General features: G+C 36.4%; 1 protein-coding gene across 1 annotated transcript in view; it reads left to right on the top strand.

Annotated features, from left to right (window-relative positions):
• The window catches only part of PDE3B (phosphodiesterase 3B), a 173,505-nt gene that overhangs the window by 139,338 nt on the left and 13,033 nt on the right, over positions 1-21,134 (top strand). The window contains exons 8-12 of the mRNA XM_055548538.1: positions 1,568-1,719; positions 2,719-2,856; positions 5,027-5,138; positions 6,349-6,462; positions 15,485-15,672. Of these exons, the coding sequence (XP_055404513.1) occupies positions 1,568-1,719; positions 2,719-2,856; positions 5,027-5,138; positions 6,349-6,462; positions 15,485-15,672 (704 nt within the window). The remainder of the gene's footprint in view (positions 1-1,567; positions 1,720-2,718; positions 2,857-5,026; positions 5,139-6,348; positions 6,463-15,484; positions 15,673-21,134) is intronic.

The following is a 21,134-nucleotide window of genomic DNA, read 5'->3' as shown; positions in this document are numbered from 1 at the left end:
TCCCGAACCTGCATCTCTTCTATCTCCTGCATTGGCAGGCGGGTTCTTTAACCACCTAGCCCCACCTGGGAAACCCCTTTTGAGGTGATGTGAATGTTCTAAAACTAGATTGTCATGCACAGAGAACAGACTTTTGGTTGCCAAGAGGGAGGGGTTTGGGGTAGAGATGAAGTGGGAGGTAGGGATTAGCAGAAGTGCAAAGGATTCTCTATAGAATGGGTAAATAACAAGGTCCTGGTGAATAGCGCAGAGAACTAATTCAATGTCTTATGGTAAATCATAATGGAAAAGAGGACTGTAAAAGAATGCAGGACTTCCCTGGCAGTCCAGTGTTTTAGGACGCTGTACTTCCACTGCAGGGGCTGCAGATTCGACCCTTTTGGAGGAGCTAAAATCCTGCATGCTGTTGGGCCAAAAAAATTTTTTTTAATTTAAAAAATTAAGAAAGTAAAGAATATATATATATATATATATGAATAACAATCACTGTGCTTTACAGCAGAAATTAACAAACCTTGTAAATCAACTGTACTTCAATAAAAATAAATGAATAAATAAGCCTAGTTTTTCTGAAAGTCAACTCAAATGAGTGCTCTGAAAAACACTTAAAAAAACCTTTTATTTAAAAAAATCCCTACATGTTGAAAAATAAGTAAATCTGAAGTTTGTGGCTTGGTAAATTTTCATACATCTAATATACATATATAATCAGCACCCAGATCCATAAAATATTACCAGCACCTCAGAAATTCCTCCCATGCCTGCTTCCAGGAATTGCTCCCCCAAAGATAATGTTTATCCTGTCTTTCAGTATTCATGTGTATCATTTTGATATGTTTTTTAATTTTTCATAAAGAGAATCACAGAGTATGCCTGTGTGTCTGTCTTCCTTCATTTGACATTGTATTTTTAAAAACTATATTGTTTATTCTGTAGTTTATTCTTTTTGCTCTGCAGTGTCCAATTGTGTGAATACACTACAGTTTATTTATTTTACTGTTGATGGGTTTGGGGAAAGTTTCCTGTTTATCTATTACATATAGAATGAGTATGAATATTTTTTTGCATATGAATGAATGCTGTTAGCCACCAATGCTGCATCCCATTTCCATGCAATTTGGGGAAAAGAACATTATTAATGACATTAGTAGAGAAATAATTCATGACGTTGTTTTAATTTTTAGATGTGCCTTAATCTCATCCATAATTATGACTTTAGAATTTTCATATCCAAAACTCAAATAATTTCAAGTATTAGAAATTGCTTACATGAAATTGGTTTTAAAACAATCCCTATTGAGAGGGACTGCCATTTTCAGTTTCTCATTTTTACAGTGAATACTCACACATCTCTTTCATCCACGAGTAGCTGTATCAGTTTAAACGGTGCCTGAGCACAAGGCACCCACGCCACATAGTCCAGCAAGATACAACTTAATTGTGTCAGCTTAGATTGGATGCCAGTATGGTTCAATTTATCCGAATATTTTTTACAAACTTTTCTTACAAAGTTGTTCATACAGGACAAGTTTTATTCTTGTTTATTACTTTATATATGTTTGGAAAGGTGGCGAAGATGGTACCATTTTCTCAAAAGCATCATTCAACCTTACCGAAGCTCAACAAGAAGTGGAAACAGAGAACAGAGACTGCAGAAAATTACTTTGGGAAGGTGATAATCACCTAAAAGAAGCAGCACAGAATGAAGAGCAACCAAATGTAAAAGATAAACTTTCAATATGATTATGTTAAGGTGAAATATATTATTAGTTAGTACTAAGTTTATTATTTTTTGCCCAGAACAAGGTTTTTAATACAATAATTTTCTTAAAGTTTTTACTGAAAAGTCGCTGTGACACCTGAAAGAAAAATTTCTTTAAATAAATGAGGGGTTCGGGATTAACATATACAGATTACTATATATAAGATAAACAACAAAGACCTAAAGTATAGCACAGGGAACTCAACTCAATATTCTATAATAACCTATATGAGGAAAGAATCTGAAAAAGAATAGATATATGTGTATGTATAACTGAAGTACTTTGCCATACATCTGAAACTAACACAACAGTGAAAATTAACTATATTCCAATATAAAATAAAAATTAAAAAAAAGGAAAACCTTGAATTAAAAAAAATTACTTTAAAATTCATCATCCTAGAACTGAGTGCATTCACTTTTAAATGAACACATTTCTTTAGTTTTATAGTCAATATATTATTTTCTATGCTAATATTTTCATTATATATGTTAAACTGAGACAATAAAGTATGTGCAGTCATTAAAAACAATGAAAATAATCTACTAAATCATAGGACATTTTTTTCTTATTTTTTTTTTTCAAAATTCAAGCTTTTTAGGGGGAAAAAATCCAACCATTTCTTGTGAGAAGTTATCCTAGTAACAAATGTCAGTATAAGGATCTAAGTTTCTCTCTGTTATCCCATGATCTCTTTAACTTCCAAAATGAAAATGATAAATTTTAGATTGTGTAGTCTTTTGGAAATAAAATATTTTTATTTATAAAAGTAGTATAATGACCAGTAAGTCTTTTGATGCCTTGATGACATGTTTATATTTAAGAATAACTGTTATAAAAAATAATATTGACCATTTTTTATTCATTTTTAAGTGTTCTCATTTAGCTGTGGATACAACAATATTTATAAAAGGTAAGGTTAAGTTGGTTTGTTTTTTTCCCCCTACATATACAGATTGAACAAGAAGCATCACAGGATCTGATTTTAATAGAAGATTATGACTCATTAATAGAAAATATGAGTAACTGGAATTTTCAAATTTTTGAACTTGTAGAAAAGATGGGAGAGAAATCAGGAAGGATCCTCAGTCAGGTTTGTTTCACATCTCTACTGCTTTAATTTTTCCTTGAATCTTTATAAAAAGCAAATTCTAAAGATTATAATATTGGTTTACATATAAGTTCAACATTGTTCATTGAATTTTTTTTTTCACAAGTAAAAGTTTTCAGTAGAAAATTTGAAAAGAGAAACCTATAATATGTAAAGCCATATATATACATAAGCACAATCTAGTAACAGATCAGATCAGATCAGATCAATCGCTCAGTCATGTCCGACTCTTTGTGACCCCATGAATCGCAGCACGCCAGGCCTCTCTGTCCAACACCAACTCCCGGAGTTCACTGAGACTCACGTCCATCGAGTCAGTGATGCCATCCAGCCATCTCATCCTCTGTCGTCCCCTTCTCCTCCTGCCTTCAATCTTTCCTAACATCAGGGTCTTTTCCAGTGAGTCAGCTGTTCACATGAGGTGACCAAAATTTGGGGTTTCAGCTTTAGCATCATTCCTTCCAAAGAAATCCCAGGGCTGATCTCCTTCAGAATGGACTGGTTGGATCTCCTTCCAGCCAAGGGACTCTCAACAGTCTTCTCCAACACCACAGTTCAAAAGCATCAATTCTTCGGTGCTCAGCCTTCTTCACAGTCCAACTCTCACATCCATACATGACCAAAGGAAAAACCATAGCCTTGACTAGACGAACCTTTGTTGGCAAAGTAATGTCTCTGCTTTTGAATATGCTATCTAGGTTGGTCATAACTTTCCTTCCAAGGAGTAAGTGTCTTTTAATTTCATGGCTGCAGTCACCATCTGCAGTGATTGTGGAGCCCAAAAAAAATAAAGTCTGACACTGTTTCCACTGTTTTCCCATCTATTTGCCATGAAGTGATGGGACCAGATGCCATGATCTTCATTTTCTGAATGTTGAGCTTTAAGCCAACTTTTTCACTCTCCACTTTCACTTTCATCAAGAGGCTTTTTAGTTCTTCTTCACTTTCTGCCATAAGGATGGTGTCATCTGTGTATCTGAGGTTATTGATATTTCTCCCAGCAATCTTGATTCCAGCTTGTGTTTCATACAGTCCAGTGTTTCTTAGGCTTCATCTTTTTCACCTGTCCTCCCTGTCTTGGTGGCTCAGATGGTAAAAGCATGTGCCTACAGTGCGGGAGACCCAGGTTCAATCCCTGGGTTGGGAAGATCCCCTGGAGAAAGAAATGGCAACCCACTCCAGTACTCTTGCCTAGAAAATCCCACGGACAGAGGAGCCTGGTAGGTTACGGTCCATGGGGTCACAAAGAGTCAGACATGACTGAGCGACTTCACTTTCACTTTCCCTGTGCTTTACCCAAGGCCAGGTGGTCCACTTCATGCTAGAACCATGGAAAAATACTTCCATTTTACCACCCAGACTCAAGGTTCTTCCTTATGGGTCTACACAACAGGGTCAGATTAATCTTCCTGAAATATCACTGTCATTAACTCCAAAGTATCTTATTCATGAAATGAGAGAACACAAGGATAAAATATGTGGAAAAAACCCATAATTTATCACGTTGAGTCAGAGAAGGCAATGGCAAGGCACTCCAGTACTCTTGCCTGGAAAATCCCATGGACGGAGGAGCCTGGTAGGCTGCAGTCCATGGGGTTGCTAAGAGTCGGACACAACTGAGCAACTTCACTTTCACTTTTTACTTTCATGCATTGGAGAAGGAAATGGCAACCCACTCCAGTGTTCTTGACTGGAGAATCCCAGGGACGGGGGAGCCTGGTGGGCTGCCGTCTATGGGGTTGCACAGAGTCAGACACGACAGAAGCGACTTAGCAGCAGCAGCACGTTGAGTAATTTAGGGTCAGAAATGTGATAAATATATTGTTCTGACATCTCTTTAACTCCTAGGGCTATACTAGAATACAATTCATAAGCCCTTCAATAAATTATGACTGAAAAGCTGACGGGAAGAGTGGAAAATTTTTAAAACTGGGATATGATAATGGTAATCGTTCTCTGGTTTTCAAGGGCTTTGGGGTAGTATCTTCCTTCATGTTTTGGAAAGAAATCATTGTAGGGAAATTTTTAATAAATTATTAAGTTAGAGACATGTACATGGTTAGCTTTGCCAGTGCAAATCAAAAAACATTATACTCAACTAGAAATAGAAATTCTGATTTTTAAAGTGTACTTTCTTTTAATTGACATTTAGGTTGTGTATACCTTATTTCAAGACACTGGCTTATTGGAGATATTTAAAATTCCCACTCTACAATTCATGAACTACTTTCATGCTTTAGAAAATGGTTATCGAGACATTCCTTGTAAGTATTATATATTATTTAACTTGAAATAATACTGGTTTTGAAATTCCTTGTAAACTCCCTTTAGATGGTCCCTTAAACACTTCTTAAATTGCATGTTTGGAAGAATTGAAAAATAGTAATTTAAAAAGAAAATCTACATCCTCCAACCCAGAGTTAATTGACTGCTGTTAACATTTTAGTATATATCCTTCAAGACTTTTTCTTATACGTATACTTATTTTTTATGAAGTGAATCATACTATTAATACCTTATTTATAGTCTGCTTTTTCACATAATTATATAGTATAAGTTTTCTTTGTTAATAATTATTTATATGAATACCTTATCATTTCAGATGTTTGGTAATATTGTCATGAGTTTCCTAAATTTCTTATTTTAAAATGTTTAAAATTTACCCACAGAATTTTTTAACTGTGTCCTGACTTGTGGAATACTTTTTAATGGCAATTTGATTTTATGATAAAATAGAATTTTAATTTTATAGTAGGAAAAGATACAATTTTCTTTATGATTCATTCTACACTTAACCTCCAGGGGAACATTCTTTGGAGAAATAGCCAATTATTCTTAAATTAGCATGATTCATTAATAATAATGATGCTTAATAATTTAACATGCATTATATGTACTATAATTATCACAAAGTATGTATTTTGAAAAGTGGCTGAATTTTACAAATGGAATAAGATGATACTTTAAGGTGTACTTCAAGATCAGAGGAATGGGAAAAAGAAAGGAATGGGAAAAAGAAAGCCATGGTGAGGAGTCTTCACTGTCATGTCCAGTTAGGATATACTGGTTAAGATGAGTCTCTGGGGACTTCCCTGGCACCTGCTAGACTTAGTGGTTAGGACTCCGTGCTTCCTCTGCGGGGGTCATGGGTTCCATCCCTGCTCCGGGAACTAGATCCTGCAAGCCAAATGGCATGGTCCAAAAACAAGCAAAAGTAACCTTAAGTAAGTTAGCGCTGGTATGATGCCTTTTCTTTGATCCCTGTACTATGTTTTCATAGTATATGTGAAAGTTTTTAAAAGAGACATCAAGAAATGACAAAATAAGATGAAACAAAAACCTAATTGTTGGAAATTATTCTAAGCCATATGTTTTATTTAGGAGGATACAGTGAGACTAGAAAGTACTTTTTAAAATGTCCTATGTTAAAAATAACAAAATAACCATTTTTATAAAACATTTTGTTGACTTTAGATCACAATCGTATACATGCCACAGACGTCCTACATGCTGTTTGGTATCTGACAACACGGCCCATTCCTGGCCTACAGCAGATCCACAGTGATCATGGAGCAGGAAATGAAACAGGTACTCCCTTCTACTAATCTTTCCTTAAAGTATTTCATTAGGCATTATAAATCAAACTATCTCATTTCATTATCTCTGTTCTCTTAGCATTTTTATTAAGCCACCTTTGGTATATATAAAGTGAATGGGAAATTGCTCAGTCATGTCTGACTGACTGCGACCCCATGGACTGTAGCCTACCAGGTTCCTCTGTCCATGGGATTTTCCAGGCAAGAATACTGGAGTGGGTTGCCATCCCTTCTCCAGGAGATCTTCCCAACCCAGGGATTGAACCCAGGTCTCCCACATTGTAGGCAGATGCTTTATATATACCCCTGGTGGCTCAGGCGATAAAGTATTATGTAAATTTTGATGAATGCAAATTGGGAAACTTACTCCCCGTTTGAAGATTCAATACTACTTAATTTACCATGTTTCTTTTCTGTGTCCCACCCTGCTGCTTCTTCACTGAGATAGCCAATATCCTGAATATTATGATAATCTGTTTTGCTTTTCTTTCAGTTCTTGTTTTTCCTGTTTTAGGTATATCATGCAAATTTAAAACATGTAACATTCCCAACAGATGGGGGACATGTTTAAAAGCTTCACATAAGTATTTAAACAGTGATGTTAAAAAAAAATTGTTAACATTCAAATTTTGTTTCCTTATCATAAATATAACTATTTATGCAAATGTGATGAATTGTAACATTCACAGCTCTTTTATTCTAGTTTATAAAAGAGGGGAGGAAACCTCTATCTAGTGCTTTTACTGTCATGGCCTGGGTTCAATCCCTGATCAGGGAACTGAGATCCTGAAAGCTCTGCAGCCAGAATCTTAAAACATTGAAAAAAAGAGAGGAGAAATACTCCAGTAAGAAATACACACAAATCAGGACAGAATTTGCTCAGTTACAAATGCCTGAGAATTGTTGTCATACTAATCAGTGTAAAGGTCTCAGTCTTAGCCACTTCTTCACATTCTTTGGTGGTTTAGTCTAAAGGACTACACCATTGTTTGATGGATTTGCCGGATGTCACTGATTCATTTTTCTCTGCCATCCATATTTACTTTCATACTGATCTTCCTTCTTTCCAGTAGTTCTGTGCTTCCATCAGAGATTGTTTTCTTCAGCCTTTTTGTTTGTAGATGTATTTATTTTATCCTAGAAGAATGCATCCTTATTCCAGCACATTTGTAGATATCATTATATCTTCAGACATCTATAATATCTGTTGACAAATCAGCCGTAAGTCTTATTTCTCCTTAATGGTACCATGTCCCTTTTCTCTTTGCTATTGGTTTTTAGCATTTTGTGCATGGTACACTCAGGTTATATTCTTTGTATTCATCTTATTTGGGGGTTCAGTGAACTTCCTGAATATATTAATTAATGTCTTTTATTGGTTTCTATCATACTCTTCAGAATTTTTCCAGCCTTCACTCACTGGCCAATTCCAAAGCTACCTCCACATTTTTAGATATTTGTTACAGCAACACTGTACTTCCAAGTGCCAAAATCTGTATTATTTTCCTATGGCTCCTGTAACAAAGTACTACAGACTTAGTGGCTTAAAATGATACAAATCTGGGGGATTCCCTGCCAAAGTGGTTAGGACTCTGTGATCCCTAGTCAGGGAATTAAAATCCCACATACCATGTGGTGTGGTCAAAAACAAAATACAAATTTATTAACTTATTATTCTGGATCCAGAAGTCTGAAAATCATTCAACTGGGCTAAAATCCAGGTGTCAGCAGGACTGTTTTCTTCCTGGAATCCCCAGTGAAGAATGTTTCCTTGCCTCCTCCAACTTACCCAAGCCACCTGCATTCCATGGCTAATGGCCCCTTCTTCAAAGACAGCAGCATAGCAGCTTCAAGTATGTCTCTGACCCTGACCTTTTCATCCTTCAAAGGAATTAGCAAAAAGCGGTACAACTACAACCTTGGTTTTCTGTCCAGAGTACACATTCCTGACGGTGAATCTCTCACTTCTCGTATTTTGTGCAGTCTGGACAGGTTGAGGATTTCCCAGATTTACCTTCTTGCTTAGCAATTCTTCCTCACTCTCCTCTTACATTTTATTTCAAACAGTAAGTTAGCAGGCTTGTCTTTAATACTTTCCTTGGAAATCTCCTCAGCTAAATATCTAAGTTCATTGTCTACATGTTTTGTCTTCCATGAACACAGTGCAACCAAGCTTTCTGCTGCTATATTAACAATCACCCTTTTCCTTAGTTTCCAATGATGGGTTCTTGGCAGTGTCCTTAACAGAAGTTTTCCACCATCACCCTGTTCAAGAGGATTTGAGTATTCCCTAAGGCAGTGTCTTGTTTTCTGTGCTCCTCACTTCCTTCTGAGTTCTTACTAGCAATGTTATAAGTCCTTATACAATATTATGGAATAGAGTATATGTAGAAGACAGTTTTCTTTGGAAAACCAAGCAGCTGCTGAAATGGGAAACTGTGGTAGAAACAAAGACTGTAAGGACTATGAAATGCACTGCTTTATTCTGACCACAGTGGAGAATAGAAAAGATGACTGTGACACCAAAAGTAACAGCAACAAAAGCAAACATAAACAAGTGGGACTGCATCAAACTAAAACGCTTCTACACAGCAAAGGAAACAGTTTTAAAAAGGAAAAGGCAACCTGCAGAATGGGAGTAAATATTTGTAATTCATATACTGAGTATAAGGGGTTAATATCGAACATACATAAAGAACTTATACAACTAAATACCCCCCAAAATCCAATTTTTAAACAATGGGCAGAGAAACACAAATCAAAACCACAGCGGGCGATCACCTCATGCTTGTTAGAACGGCTGTCATCAGGACAAGAGGCAAGTTTCGGCCAAGATGTGGGGATAAGGGAACACTTGTGTGCTGTTAAAGGGGAGACAGGTCGGTTCAGCCACTGTGAGCAGTAGTATGGAGAGTTTTATTTCTCAAAAAAATAAAGCAGAACTATCATGTGAAGGAGCAGTTTCTGGGTATATATCCAAAGGAAATGAAAATAGAAGTTTGAAGAGATATATGCACTTCCATATTTATTACTGCATTATTCATAATAGCCAAGACATGAAAATAATCCATGAATGGATAAAGATATGTGTGTGTGTGTGTGTACATGTACACACAATGGAATATTATTCAGCCATGAGATAGGAGGAAATCCTGCCATCTGCAGCAGATGGGCCTTAAGGGCATTATGCTAAATGAAATATCAGACAAATACTTTATGATGTCAGTTACATATGGAATATAAAAATGCTGAACTTGTAAAAACAGAGAATGTAATGGTGGTTACCAGAGGCTGGGAGTGAGGGAATTGGGGATATGTTGTTTAAGGTTACAAACTTGGAGCTCGTAGATAAATAAGTCCTGGAGAGCTAATGCACAGCCTAGTGGTTATAGTCATAAATACTACCTTATAAAGTTCAAAGTTGCTGAGAGACTAGATCTTAATTGACCTCATCCCAGGAAAAGAAATGATAATTATGTGGTGTTGTAGAGGTGTTAGCTGATGCTACAGGTGGTAATCATATTGCAGTGTACAAATACATCAGATGAACACATTGTATACCTTAGATTTACACAGTGTTTCACGTTAATTATATTTCAATAAAAAAAGAAATGAAATAACAAGTTTAGAGTTTTAATGAATGGTTAGAGAACCAGATAGTTAAAAGAATTCCTTGACTTTTCTGGTGGCTAAGTGGTAAAGAATCCACCTGCCAGTGCAGGAGACTTGAGTTTCATCCCTGATCCAGAAAGGGTCCCACATGCCACCAAACAACTTAGGCCTGTGTGCCACGACTACTGAGCCTGTGCTTTAGGGCCCAGCAGTGCAACTGCCGAGCCCACCTGACGCAGCTGTGGAAGTGCACACACTCCACTGCCTGTGCTCCACAAAAAGAGGAGCCGCTGCAAGAAGCTGCAGCACTGCAACTAGAGGGTAGCCCCTGCTCACCACAACTAGAGAAAGGCCTGAGGACCAGTGAAGAGCCAGCACAGACAAAAATAATTAAATAAATTTTTTAATTAAAAAAAAAGAATTTCTTAATTATTATAGTAGGAGGATCATAACTTCTGAAAACATAATCCAAAGTTTGATCCTGAAGTTACCTGAAATTCAATGCAAGTTGAGTTCATGGCCTCAACTAGGCCTCTTATGTCAGAGCTGTGGTATTGATTGGAAAAGAAAGGACCCTTATAATTGGAAGAATATTTGAGTCGATTTCAATAAATCTGATTACCCTGAACCCCTCATATCTTGCTGTACCTCCATGCTGAAAAACCATCATTTCACCTTATGTTGGTTGCCTGAAGACCTTGTAACAACCTCACCTGAGATTCTTGACTTGTAGGTTTATGCTAGTTCACCTCTAAACCTAGTCCCACCACCTCTCATTTCTTTGTGATCCATAATTAAACTCAGATCTGCCACAATCTAAGTCTGAATACCAGAATAATTTCCTAAATTTATATTGGCAGAAACCTGAGGAACATATATGGGAATGGATTTTAAGTGTTACATCAAGACAGAGGAAGGTAATGGTTGATCTTTCTGAATTTACTGATGTAGGTATACCTATTGGAAATGTGGGTTCTTTTCACTTTGGGGCGGTTATGAATAAATGCTGCTATGAATATTCATCTACCAGCTTTTGTGTGGGTTTATGTTTTCATTTCTCTTGGCCATCTACCTAGTTTTATGGAATTGCTGGGTCATAAGGTGACTCTGTGATTAACATTTGGAGGAACTGCCAAACTATTTTCCAAAATGGTTGCACTATTTTACATTCCCACATGCAGTGTATGAAGATCCCAATTTATTATTATAATAAATTAATATTAATTTATCTGCCATTTATCATTATCTGTCTTCTTGATAGCCATTCTATGGTTGGTGTGAAGTGGTATCTCACTGTGGATTTTTTGATTCACATTTTTCTAATAGCTAATGATGTTGAGCATCTTTTCATGTTTTTTAGGTCATATGTATATTTGTCCTTTGTCCATTTAAAAATTTTGTCATTTGTCTTTTCATTATTGAGTTGTAGAAGTTTTTTATATGTTCTGGATACAAGTGTCTTATTAAATTTATGATTTGCTGCTATTTTCTCACATTGTGTTATCTTTGCACTTTTTTGACGATGTCTATCAAAGCATAAGATCATGGCATCCAGTCCCATCACTTCATGGCAAATAGATGGGGAAACAATGGAAACAGTGACAGACTTTATTTTCTTGGGCTCCAAAAATCACTGCAGATGGTGACTGCAGACATAAAATTAAAAGAAGCTTGCCCCTTGGAAGATAAGCTATGACAAACCTAGACAGCATATTAAAAAGCAGAGACATTACTTGGCTAATAAAGATCTGTCTAGTCAAAGCTATGGTTTTTCCAGTAGTCATGTATGGATGTAACACTTGAACCATAAAGAAAGCTGAGAGCCAAAGAATTGATGCTTTTGGACTGTGGTATTGGAGAAGACTCTTGAGAGTCCCTTGGACTGCAAGGAGATCAAACCAGTTAATCCTAAAGGAAATCAGTCCTGAATATTCATTGGAAGGACTGATGCTGAAGCCGCAATATTTTGGCCACCTGATGTGAAGAGCCAACTCATTAGAAAAGACCCTGATGCTGGGAAAGACTGAAGGCAGGAGGAGAAGGGGATGACAGAGGATGAGATGGTTGGATGGCATCACCAGCTAAATGGACATGAGTTTAAGCAAGCTCTGGGAGATGGTGTGGGACAGGGAAGCCTGGTGTGCTGCAGTGCATGAGTTCACAGAGTCAGACTTGACTGAGAGACTGAACGACAACAATCAAAGCATAAAGTTTTCAGTTTTGATGAAGTTTAATTTAACTAATTTTTTCTTTCATTGCTCATGCTTTTGGTGTCATATCTACAAAGGGTTTGTGTAACTTGAGGTCATGAAGATTTACTGTGTTTTCTTCTAAGAGTTTCATAGTTTAGGTCTAGGATCCACTAAAACTAATTTGAGGGGATGAAGTAAGGAAGAGGTCTAACATTCATCTTTAGCATATGGAAATCTAGTTGTCTTGGCACCATTTGTTGAAAAAATTTCTTTATGTATTCTACATGATTGGTTCTTAAACGTTATAAAATCATTTCTGCCTTTAAGATGTGGCATTAAATGAAACAACATGTATGAAAGTGCCTTGTATCATGCAAAGCATAGTTGGCTCTCAACAAGGTCTTGGCTCCCTTATCCAAAAATCAGTTGACCATTAAGTATAAGGATTTATTTCTGGACTCAGTTCTGTTCCATTAATCTATGTACCTATCCTTATGTCATTACCACACAATCTTTTGTTACTAAAGCTTTGTAGTAAACTTCAAAATTATTCTTTTTCAAGATTGTTTTGGCTAATCTGGATCTCTTTCATTTCCATATGAATTTTAGGGCCAGTTTATATATCTCTTGTACAAAAAAGCCAGCTGGGACATTGACAGGAGTATGTTGAACCATAGATCATTTGAGGGAGTATTGCTATCTTAACAATATTAAGTTTCCTGAACCATGAGCATGGATATTTTTCTACTTATTTGTCTTCTTTAATTTCTTTCAACAAAGTTTTTTATTTTTCAGGATACTGGTTTTTCACTTCTTTTGTTAAATTCACTCCTAAGTATTTTATTCTTTTTTGTATTTTTTTTAAATTTTATTTTATTTTTAAACTTTACATAATTGTATTAGTTTTGCCAAACATCAAAATGAATCCACCACAGGTATACATGTGTTCCCCATCCTGAACCCTCCTCCCCCCCTCCCCCTCCCATACCATCCCTCTGGGTCGTCCCAGTGCACCAGCCCCAAGCATCCAGTATTGTGCATCGAACCTGGACTGGCAACTCGTTTCATACATGATATTTTACATGTTTCAATGCCATTCTCCCAAATCTTCCCACCCTCTCCCTCTCCCACAGAGTCCATAAGACTGTTCTATACATCAGTGTCTCTTTTGCTGTCTCGTACACAGGGTTATTGTTACCATCTTTCTAAATTCCATATATATGCGTTAGTATACTGTATTGGTGTTTTTCTTTCTGGCTTACTTCACTCTGTATAATAGGCTCCAGTTTCATCCACCTCATTAGAACTGATTCAAATGTATTCTTTTTAATGGCTGAGTAATACTCCATTGTGTATATGTACCACAGCTTTCTTATCCATTCATCTGCTGATGGGCATCTAGGTTGCTTCCATGTCCTGGCTGTTATAAACAGTGCTGTGATGAACATTGGGGTACACGTGTCTCTTTCCCTTCTGGTTTCCTCAGTGTGTATGCCCAGCAGTGGGATTGCTGGATCATAAGGCAGTTCTATTTCCAGTTTTTTAAGGAATCTCCACACTGTTCTCCATAGTGGCTGTACTAGTTTGCATTCCCACCAACAGTGAAGCTAGTATAAATGGAATTGCTTTCTTGGGTTCATTTTTTGATTATTTATCCCTAGTGTGGAGAAATAAAATGGATTTTTTGCATATTGATCTAGTACCGTGCAACCTTTATGATCTCATTTTTAGTTTAATACTTTTCCAGTGGATTTCTTAGGATTTTTCTGTATACAGAATTATGTCATTTACAAACAGAGATAGTTCTGCCTCTTCCTTTTCAGTCTCTAATGCCTTTTTCTGAGGCCTCCTTTTAAATGGAATCTTCAGTACTTATGTTTAGTTGTGTGGCCATTTAGTTGTCTTGCCATGTATTTTTTTTTTATACTAGTAATTTCATATTAAACATACACAGACTAATGTATTAAGATCCTAATATGTCAATTGTAAGTATATACTGAGTTTAAAAGGATTTTTTTGCATTTTTTAATATTTTATATATATATTCTAAATTCTAGGGGCACTACAGAATGCATATAATGCAGAAAAAGTTGAAGTTTTCACTCTGATATTGGTAATTTAAATCTTGTTAGAAACTTGAATGTTTAAATATATCTTTATCCATACATTTAAGTATCTTGTTTTTACTTTTTATTTTTAAAAGAAGCTCTAGTGTGGGTAATTCTAAAACTCAATTTAGGTGCAAAATATAAACAGCATGAAAATAATTAGGTATCTTTATAACTATCAGTATTGTGTATTTAAGTTATTATGTTAAAAAACCCTTGTGATTGAAAATATTAAATGAACTAAATCATGATAAAGTCCTTTTGGACTTTGACAAGCCAGGACATTATTCTGTTTCCCCTGCTGAACACAACCAATGAAATTTTGTATCTCTCTGATATCTTTGTGGTTTTCTTTGCTGTCTACTCACAATATACTTTATTATTTCCTTCTTAATACTTTAAGATACCTTTAGCAAAAACAATTTGAGTGACCATCTAAATATGTATAGCCACCAAATTACCAAAAAAGGAGAAACAAATGATAAGGTGTTAAGGACATCAAAAGCACAGTGCTGAGAGTAAAATTATTGTTTCTAACTAGAAGATACAAAGAATTATACTGACTGGATCACTCCTCAGTTTTCCATACCTTTTCAGGTTTCAGAGTTTTTCTTTACAGTATTTTATAAGGGGCTTCATGGAAGGAAAAAGAAGAGGAAATAGTGTAGTCAGGGTTACAAATGAAATCTATTTAGGTAAGATTTGAAAAGCATGTATGTTGAAATGCTTGCTTTGTTAATATATTAAGTTCCTAAGTCTCTATAGTGTTTCATGTAATTTTATTCTCTAGATTGTTTTTTCCTATTACTCTGGCCATTATGTTTAACCTTTAAATAACAAAAGTTTAGAAAATCAGAGGTTTTTAAAGATCACCACTAGCTTGAGTTAACAGAGCATCATGAGAATCCTGTCATGTCGTGTTTAACACTGCTCCTCTCTGTTAGCATGTATGTTGGAAATAGCATACTATTTTATGTCCATGTTTAGAGAGTATTTCTTTTAAGTCAACAAATAAGATGATCATATTACCTTTGGGAAGCTCCTTTTAGCCTCACTGTAAGGATTTTATATGTAATGCTCTTTCATTTTGCTTGTTCCTCAGCAATTAACCCTGAGCGAATTGCTTACATTTCTTCGAGGAGCTGCTCGATTCCAGATGAGAGCTACGGCTGTCTTTCTTCAAACATTCCTGCGCTGGAATTGATGGCTCTGTATGTGGCAGCTGCCATGCATGACTATGACCACCCGGGACGGACAAATGCGTTCCTAGTGGCTACCAATGCCCCTCAGGTAGGAAATAATTTTTTCAGAAAGTCTAAGGAATGATTCTGAAATTTTACAGCCAGGCTACATTTCCCTTTGCACACCATTCTTCAGTTGAAGCATTTTGCCGTTGGATAAAACACGTCGATATGACATGTGCTAAAGAGTTAGGGAAAGATATTCAACTGGAAGATAAATAAAAATATTCCTGAAAGAATAATTCACTGTTTTTATAAAATTCTGGAGTCCTGTGCTGTCAGTATCTTTGCCTTTGATCAAATTGGTAAGATTTTGACTAGCTGTTAAGACTTACTCTTCCTTCTAGCCATATCCTTCATATGCCTAAAAACTATAATAACTGAGAATTGTTATTATTTTTGTTATCCTCTTTTTGTCCTCTAAGACATGCCATAATATGCAATCTCTTAGCTCAGCATATATTCATATATGTAAAAAATCTTCTAGTACATTGTTTTTGAATTCAGTACAGTTGATAAGGTGCAAGATTTCTTTAGGGTCACAATTTGCATAAGAGGTAGGAGTTTCCAACAAATGGATGCTGTAATTGTAATAGCTTTAAATATTAGGACTTGGAACTAAATACAGGCAGCCCTCCATATCCAGGAGTTCTGCCTCCTTGGATTCAATCAACTGCAGATCAAAAATATTTGAAAATTTTAAAAATTCCAGAAAGTTCCCAAAAAGCAAAACTTAAATTTACTGCATACTAGTAACTATTTACATTGTATTAGGTATTATAAGTAATCTAGAGAAGATTTAAAGTATACAGTGGATGTGCATAGGTTATATGAAAATACTGCATTACTTTATATATATTTTATATGAGCATCTACAGGGGTCCTAGAACCAATTCCCTGAAGATACTGAGGGATGGCTGTGCTTGGTTTTAAGCAGAATTTAGTGTGATGACTTAGCAACTAAAAAACAAAAACAAAGTATGGTTGTGAGTTTTTGTTTAGGCAGATGATTCCTGAAATGTCAGCTTTGAATTTCTGCCTGCCTGCCTGGCTTACAAAGAGCAAGTTGTCAATATTGTTTACTGAATTCGTCTTACTTCCTCACTTTGTTGCTCTATGTTCAAACTTCAGTTCTGATTCTTTCATCTTTTATAGCCATTCTCCCTGTTCCTCTTCTCATTTCTCTTTCTTTCACACACTCCCAGCACTTAAAATATAGGAGATAGTTTCTCTAGCCAGAACAAGAATAGGATGCAGAGAGAGAGAAAATTAAAAGTGCTAGGTAATTCATTTTCTCTAATTAGACTTTATTCATAGCTCATGATTTCCAGGTAACTTTTAGATGAATTTCAATCTAGATATTAATGTTTTTCCACTTTCTAAGAATTGCTTTGGGAGATATTACCCACTTATATTGGGGGCAGGAGGAGAAGGGGATGACAGAGGATGAGATGGCTGGATGGCATCACTGACTCGATGGACATGAGTCTGAGTGAACTCTGGGAGTTGGTGATGGACAGGGAGGCCTGGCGTGCTGCAATTCATGGGGTCACAAAGAGTCTGACACGACTGAGTGACTGAACTGAACCCACTTTTAAGCACATTTCCTCATTTGCAATCCCACTCTGCAAGAATCAGATGTCCATTTTCTCTAGCCTAGCACTTCATAATCTTTGAAAATCCTAGTTCTATAGCAGGTCACAGACTGGCACAATAGAAAAAGTACTAGTCTTGGGATGGAGAGACCTGTGCTTGATTTCTGGTTACCCACTATTAGCTGTGTGACATTAGGCAATTAACCCTTACTTTCTGAACCTCAAAATATGTACCTGATGTGAGTACAGGTAAAAAGAGATAATATTTGGGAAGTTTTCTGCTGGATCAGATTATCACATAGACAGAAATTATTTACTATTCTATTCCACTCTCTACTTTCATTCTCTCTTGATCAGCATTGAGTATAGGTGAGTCAGACTTGTGTATTACCTCTTCTTCAAGGCTATTACAAGTCAGTGAATTCTAGTGTTGTTTGTCTTGCATTGCAGATAGTTTAAAACAATGACACATAAATGTATTCAATAATTTATATGTACTCAAAACTGTTGTCCTGAACAAAATACAAACATAAAGTCTAGACACAGTCAATAACTATGTGTTATTTCTAAACTCTCATTGTTAAGGACAGCCAAGAGATGAAGCAGTGAGAAGGGCCGGAATGAAAAGGAAATTGATCAGAGAGTTCAGCTGTGAAAAAGTATAGCCTTTTCCCTGGTCTCTGTGCTTACTTCCTGATGCTCTTCAGTCCGGGTTCAACACACAGCAGCCAGAGGGGCCCTGTTCTGCCCTGAACCCTCACTCCTAGTAAAAGACAATCATTACAGTGGCTCAGAAGGTCCTAAACGATTTAGCCCCCATTAATTCTCTTTTTAAACTCACTCAGGTCTAGTCTCACTGGGTTCCTTGCTATTTCCTCCTGTGTCCCAGGCACACTCCCTTTCTGAGAACCTGGCCTCTTTCTGTTCTCTTGCCCACAGTGCTCTTTCCCTACACATCTATAAAGATCACTTTGTGACTTCCTTCCACCTAAAATTTCAAAAGCTCCTCCATGACACTCATTATGTTCCTCCTCTGTTTTTTCCACAGCAGCGACCATTTAGCATACTATGTATTTTGTTGTGTATATTTTAGTGGAATATGAAATTCTATGAGGCCAGACATTTTTCTTTTATTCCCTAATACCTAGAATGATGCCTAGCACACAAAAGGCATTCAGGAAACATATATTGAATGTTGAAGAATGCCTAACTTCTTTGCTCTGCCAGGCTGCTAAGCTTGTCTGAAATATACTCTATTGTTCCCAAAGTAATGAGGTTCACCAGACCTTCTTCAGCTAGTGCCTATGAGGTAAGGACTCTTGTGAAAACTTGAGGCTTAACCTGTTTATTAGGTAATAAAGCAGTCTCTCTCATTTTAGGAAGCTCAGTAAGTCTAATCAGGCCATAATTAGTGAAAGATATTATTTCTCTGGTGTATGATAAAAAGGGACAATAGGGCATAATACCACCAATAGGATCAAGCCTTCTCCTTTCTCATGGTAAGGGAAGTGTGTGGGAAGACTTAGGAAGACTATTTTGAATCCCTGCCATAGAAGGGGAAACATTCAGTCAAGTTTATCTTGGAGGGACATCAGTATTAAAATTATAAGAGATTTCTGAGCTATTTTCAAATGAATGGATGGCTGGAAGATGCTGATTAGTGATTGAGATATTACAGTTTGAGTTGGATTGGCCAAAAAGTTTGTTCTGTTAGTGAACACATTCAATAAAGTTCTTGGTGAAAATGAAATATATGTCTTTTATTTGTACTTAAAACTGAACGAACTTTTTTGCCAGTGCAGTTGGCCAAAACATTTTGATTTGGGGTCAAAGGAAACAATACTGAGAACTATAGATCTGAGACAGTCATAAACATTTGTCCTCCCAAATATGGATCAGGATGGCAACTAAGCAGGTACGTTTCCCCCCCCTTTCCTCCTGATCAAAATAATAATAAAAGATAAAATGCATTACAACAGAGAGGAGTAGGCAGAAGGATATTATCACCAGTAAGTTAAAGAATTTCATACTGTTTTTGGAAAATGAAAATCATGTGGGCAAATATAATGAGATTAAAATACACTAGAAAGGAAGCCAAGGTTTGAGTGGAACCCTGGCGACTCCTGATGCCATTGCCCTTGTCTGCTACACACATGCACACACACCTCTCACACATACATACACACACACGCCTCTCCCATATAACATACACCATACACCTTAAAGCAAGGCTACCGTGACTTATCTATTCACTTCTAGGTAGAAAACACATCTCTTAAATACTGAAGGAAATGGCCAGAAGAGATTTTGTACTCCAGAGTAAATCGTTCTCATTTTGGAAATCACACTGGTAATTCCAAAGCAAAACCTGCTGGGTAAACAAGCCCCACCCACATTAACAGGCCTCCTACTCATCCTTCCCAATTAAAGAGACTTAGCAGTAAAACATACACAAGGCTATGAGATGCATACTGAAGGACAGGCACTATTCTAGGCAATACTGTTGAACAAAACAGGCAAAAAATACATTCTGCCCATATGGAACTCACATTCTAGTAAAGAAAAAACCAACAAGTGTGTGTGTGTGTGTGTGTGTGTGTGTGTGTGTGTGTAAAAGAGAGATGATTATAACATAAGTGCTAGGAAAAATGTAAAACAGGGGAGGAGATGGTGCTGGATAGAAGGGTTATTTTCAAGTTAAGAGTTCTATATCCAGCTAAGCTACAGTTGAGTGTTAAGAGCAAAATAAAGAGTCTCGGGTATACAAAGATTTAAAAAAATCATGTTCCATGCATCCTATCTGAGAAAGTTACATAAAAATGTGTTTTAGGCAAAACAAGGGTGATAAACTATGACAAAGGGTCTTAGAAGATACAGGATTACCAGAAATTTTAGAACGCAGAACTTGAGGGTAAAGGAATCCCTAGATGGAAGCTGTTCATCAAAACTATTTCTTTAAAGAGAAGCACTTCTTAAAAAAAAAAAAAAGTAGCTGCATTGTTTTCTGCTGCACCTAATTTGTTTACTGCCTATATTGGATTTTCTTTTCAGTTAGGAATATTAGTTTTTTAATGAAAACCGTCCTTCTTAATCCAAGATTCTTCACTTCAGAAAGATTAAAATACCTTCTTATAATCTTAGGACTGTGACCTAGAGATTTACTTTAACGTCTCCTTTTTCTTGTGGTTCAACAGGAGACGTTTGTTCAGATTTGTCATAGCTTCCTGTTTGATCTAAGTGTTTATGTCTGATGGGTTTTTCTTTTTGCTCATTTATTGCAAAGTATTTATTAAGATTAATTCCATCCTTTTGTATTAAACCTCATTCCATTTCAAATCTTTTTGACTCTGGGTGAAAGTAAACTTTATGACCAACTAAATTGCTTTACCATGTTAGAGAAGAAATTTGCTTGTGAAGATAAGGAAGATTCATAGTTAGAGAAAGCAGGTAGCAAGTTGCTTTAGCAAAAATTCAAAGAATGTAAGTTACTGCAGCTCTGAATTAGGGGGGAAACTGTCTTCATTTTCTAGTTGTCAAGGTGCCTTCAGTAAAAGCCAGCTGAGGCTTCATTCATTATCTGTTTTACTTGGAATGTTTTCCTCCTTGAAGTTAAGCTTTGCTTGTTGCTCTGTGTGTGACCATCCAGTGTTCTTCCTAAAGTAGAATTTGCCTCTTCCTTACTGCTCCATGATTCTTGCCTCCACAAAGCCATGAGGTAGTCAGTCCGTTCACTGGGGTCCAGGAGAGGCCTCCGTCCCCTTATTCTCCAGGTGGGTTTTTCCTTCTTAGGTGATGACTTAGATGGCCTTTCCTCAATCCATTCCCATGTTTACCATGTCTTTAAAGCTTCTAGTATTGCGATTATATCTAGATTCTAATATTGATTCAGATTTCTTTTCATCCTCATTTTATATTT

Source organism: Bubalus kerabau, chromosome 15, assembly GCF_029407905.1.
Source record: "Bubalus kerabau isolate K-KA32 ecotype Philippines breed swamp buffalo chromosome 15, PCC_UOA_SB_1v2, whole genome shotgun sequence".
In the NCBI taxonomy this organism is placed as follows: Eukaryota; Metazoa; Chordata; class Mammalia; order Artiodactyla; family Bovidae; genus Bubalus; species Bubalus kerabau.
Note: the sequence above shows the minus strand (reverse complement) of the source record. Positions and strands in the feature narration are given on the sequence as shown.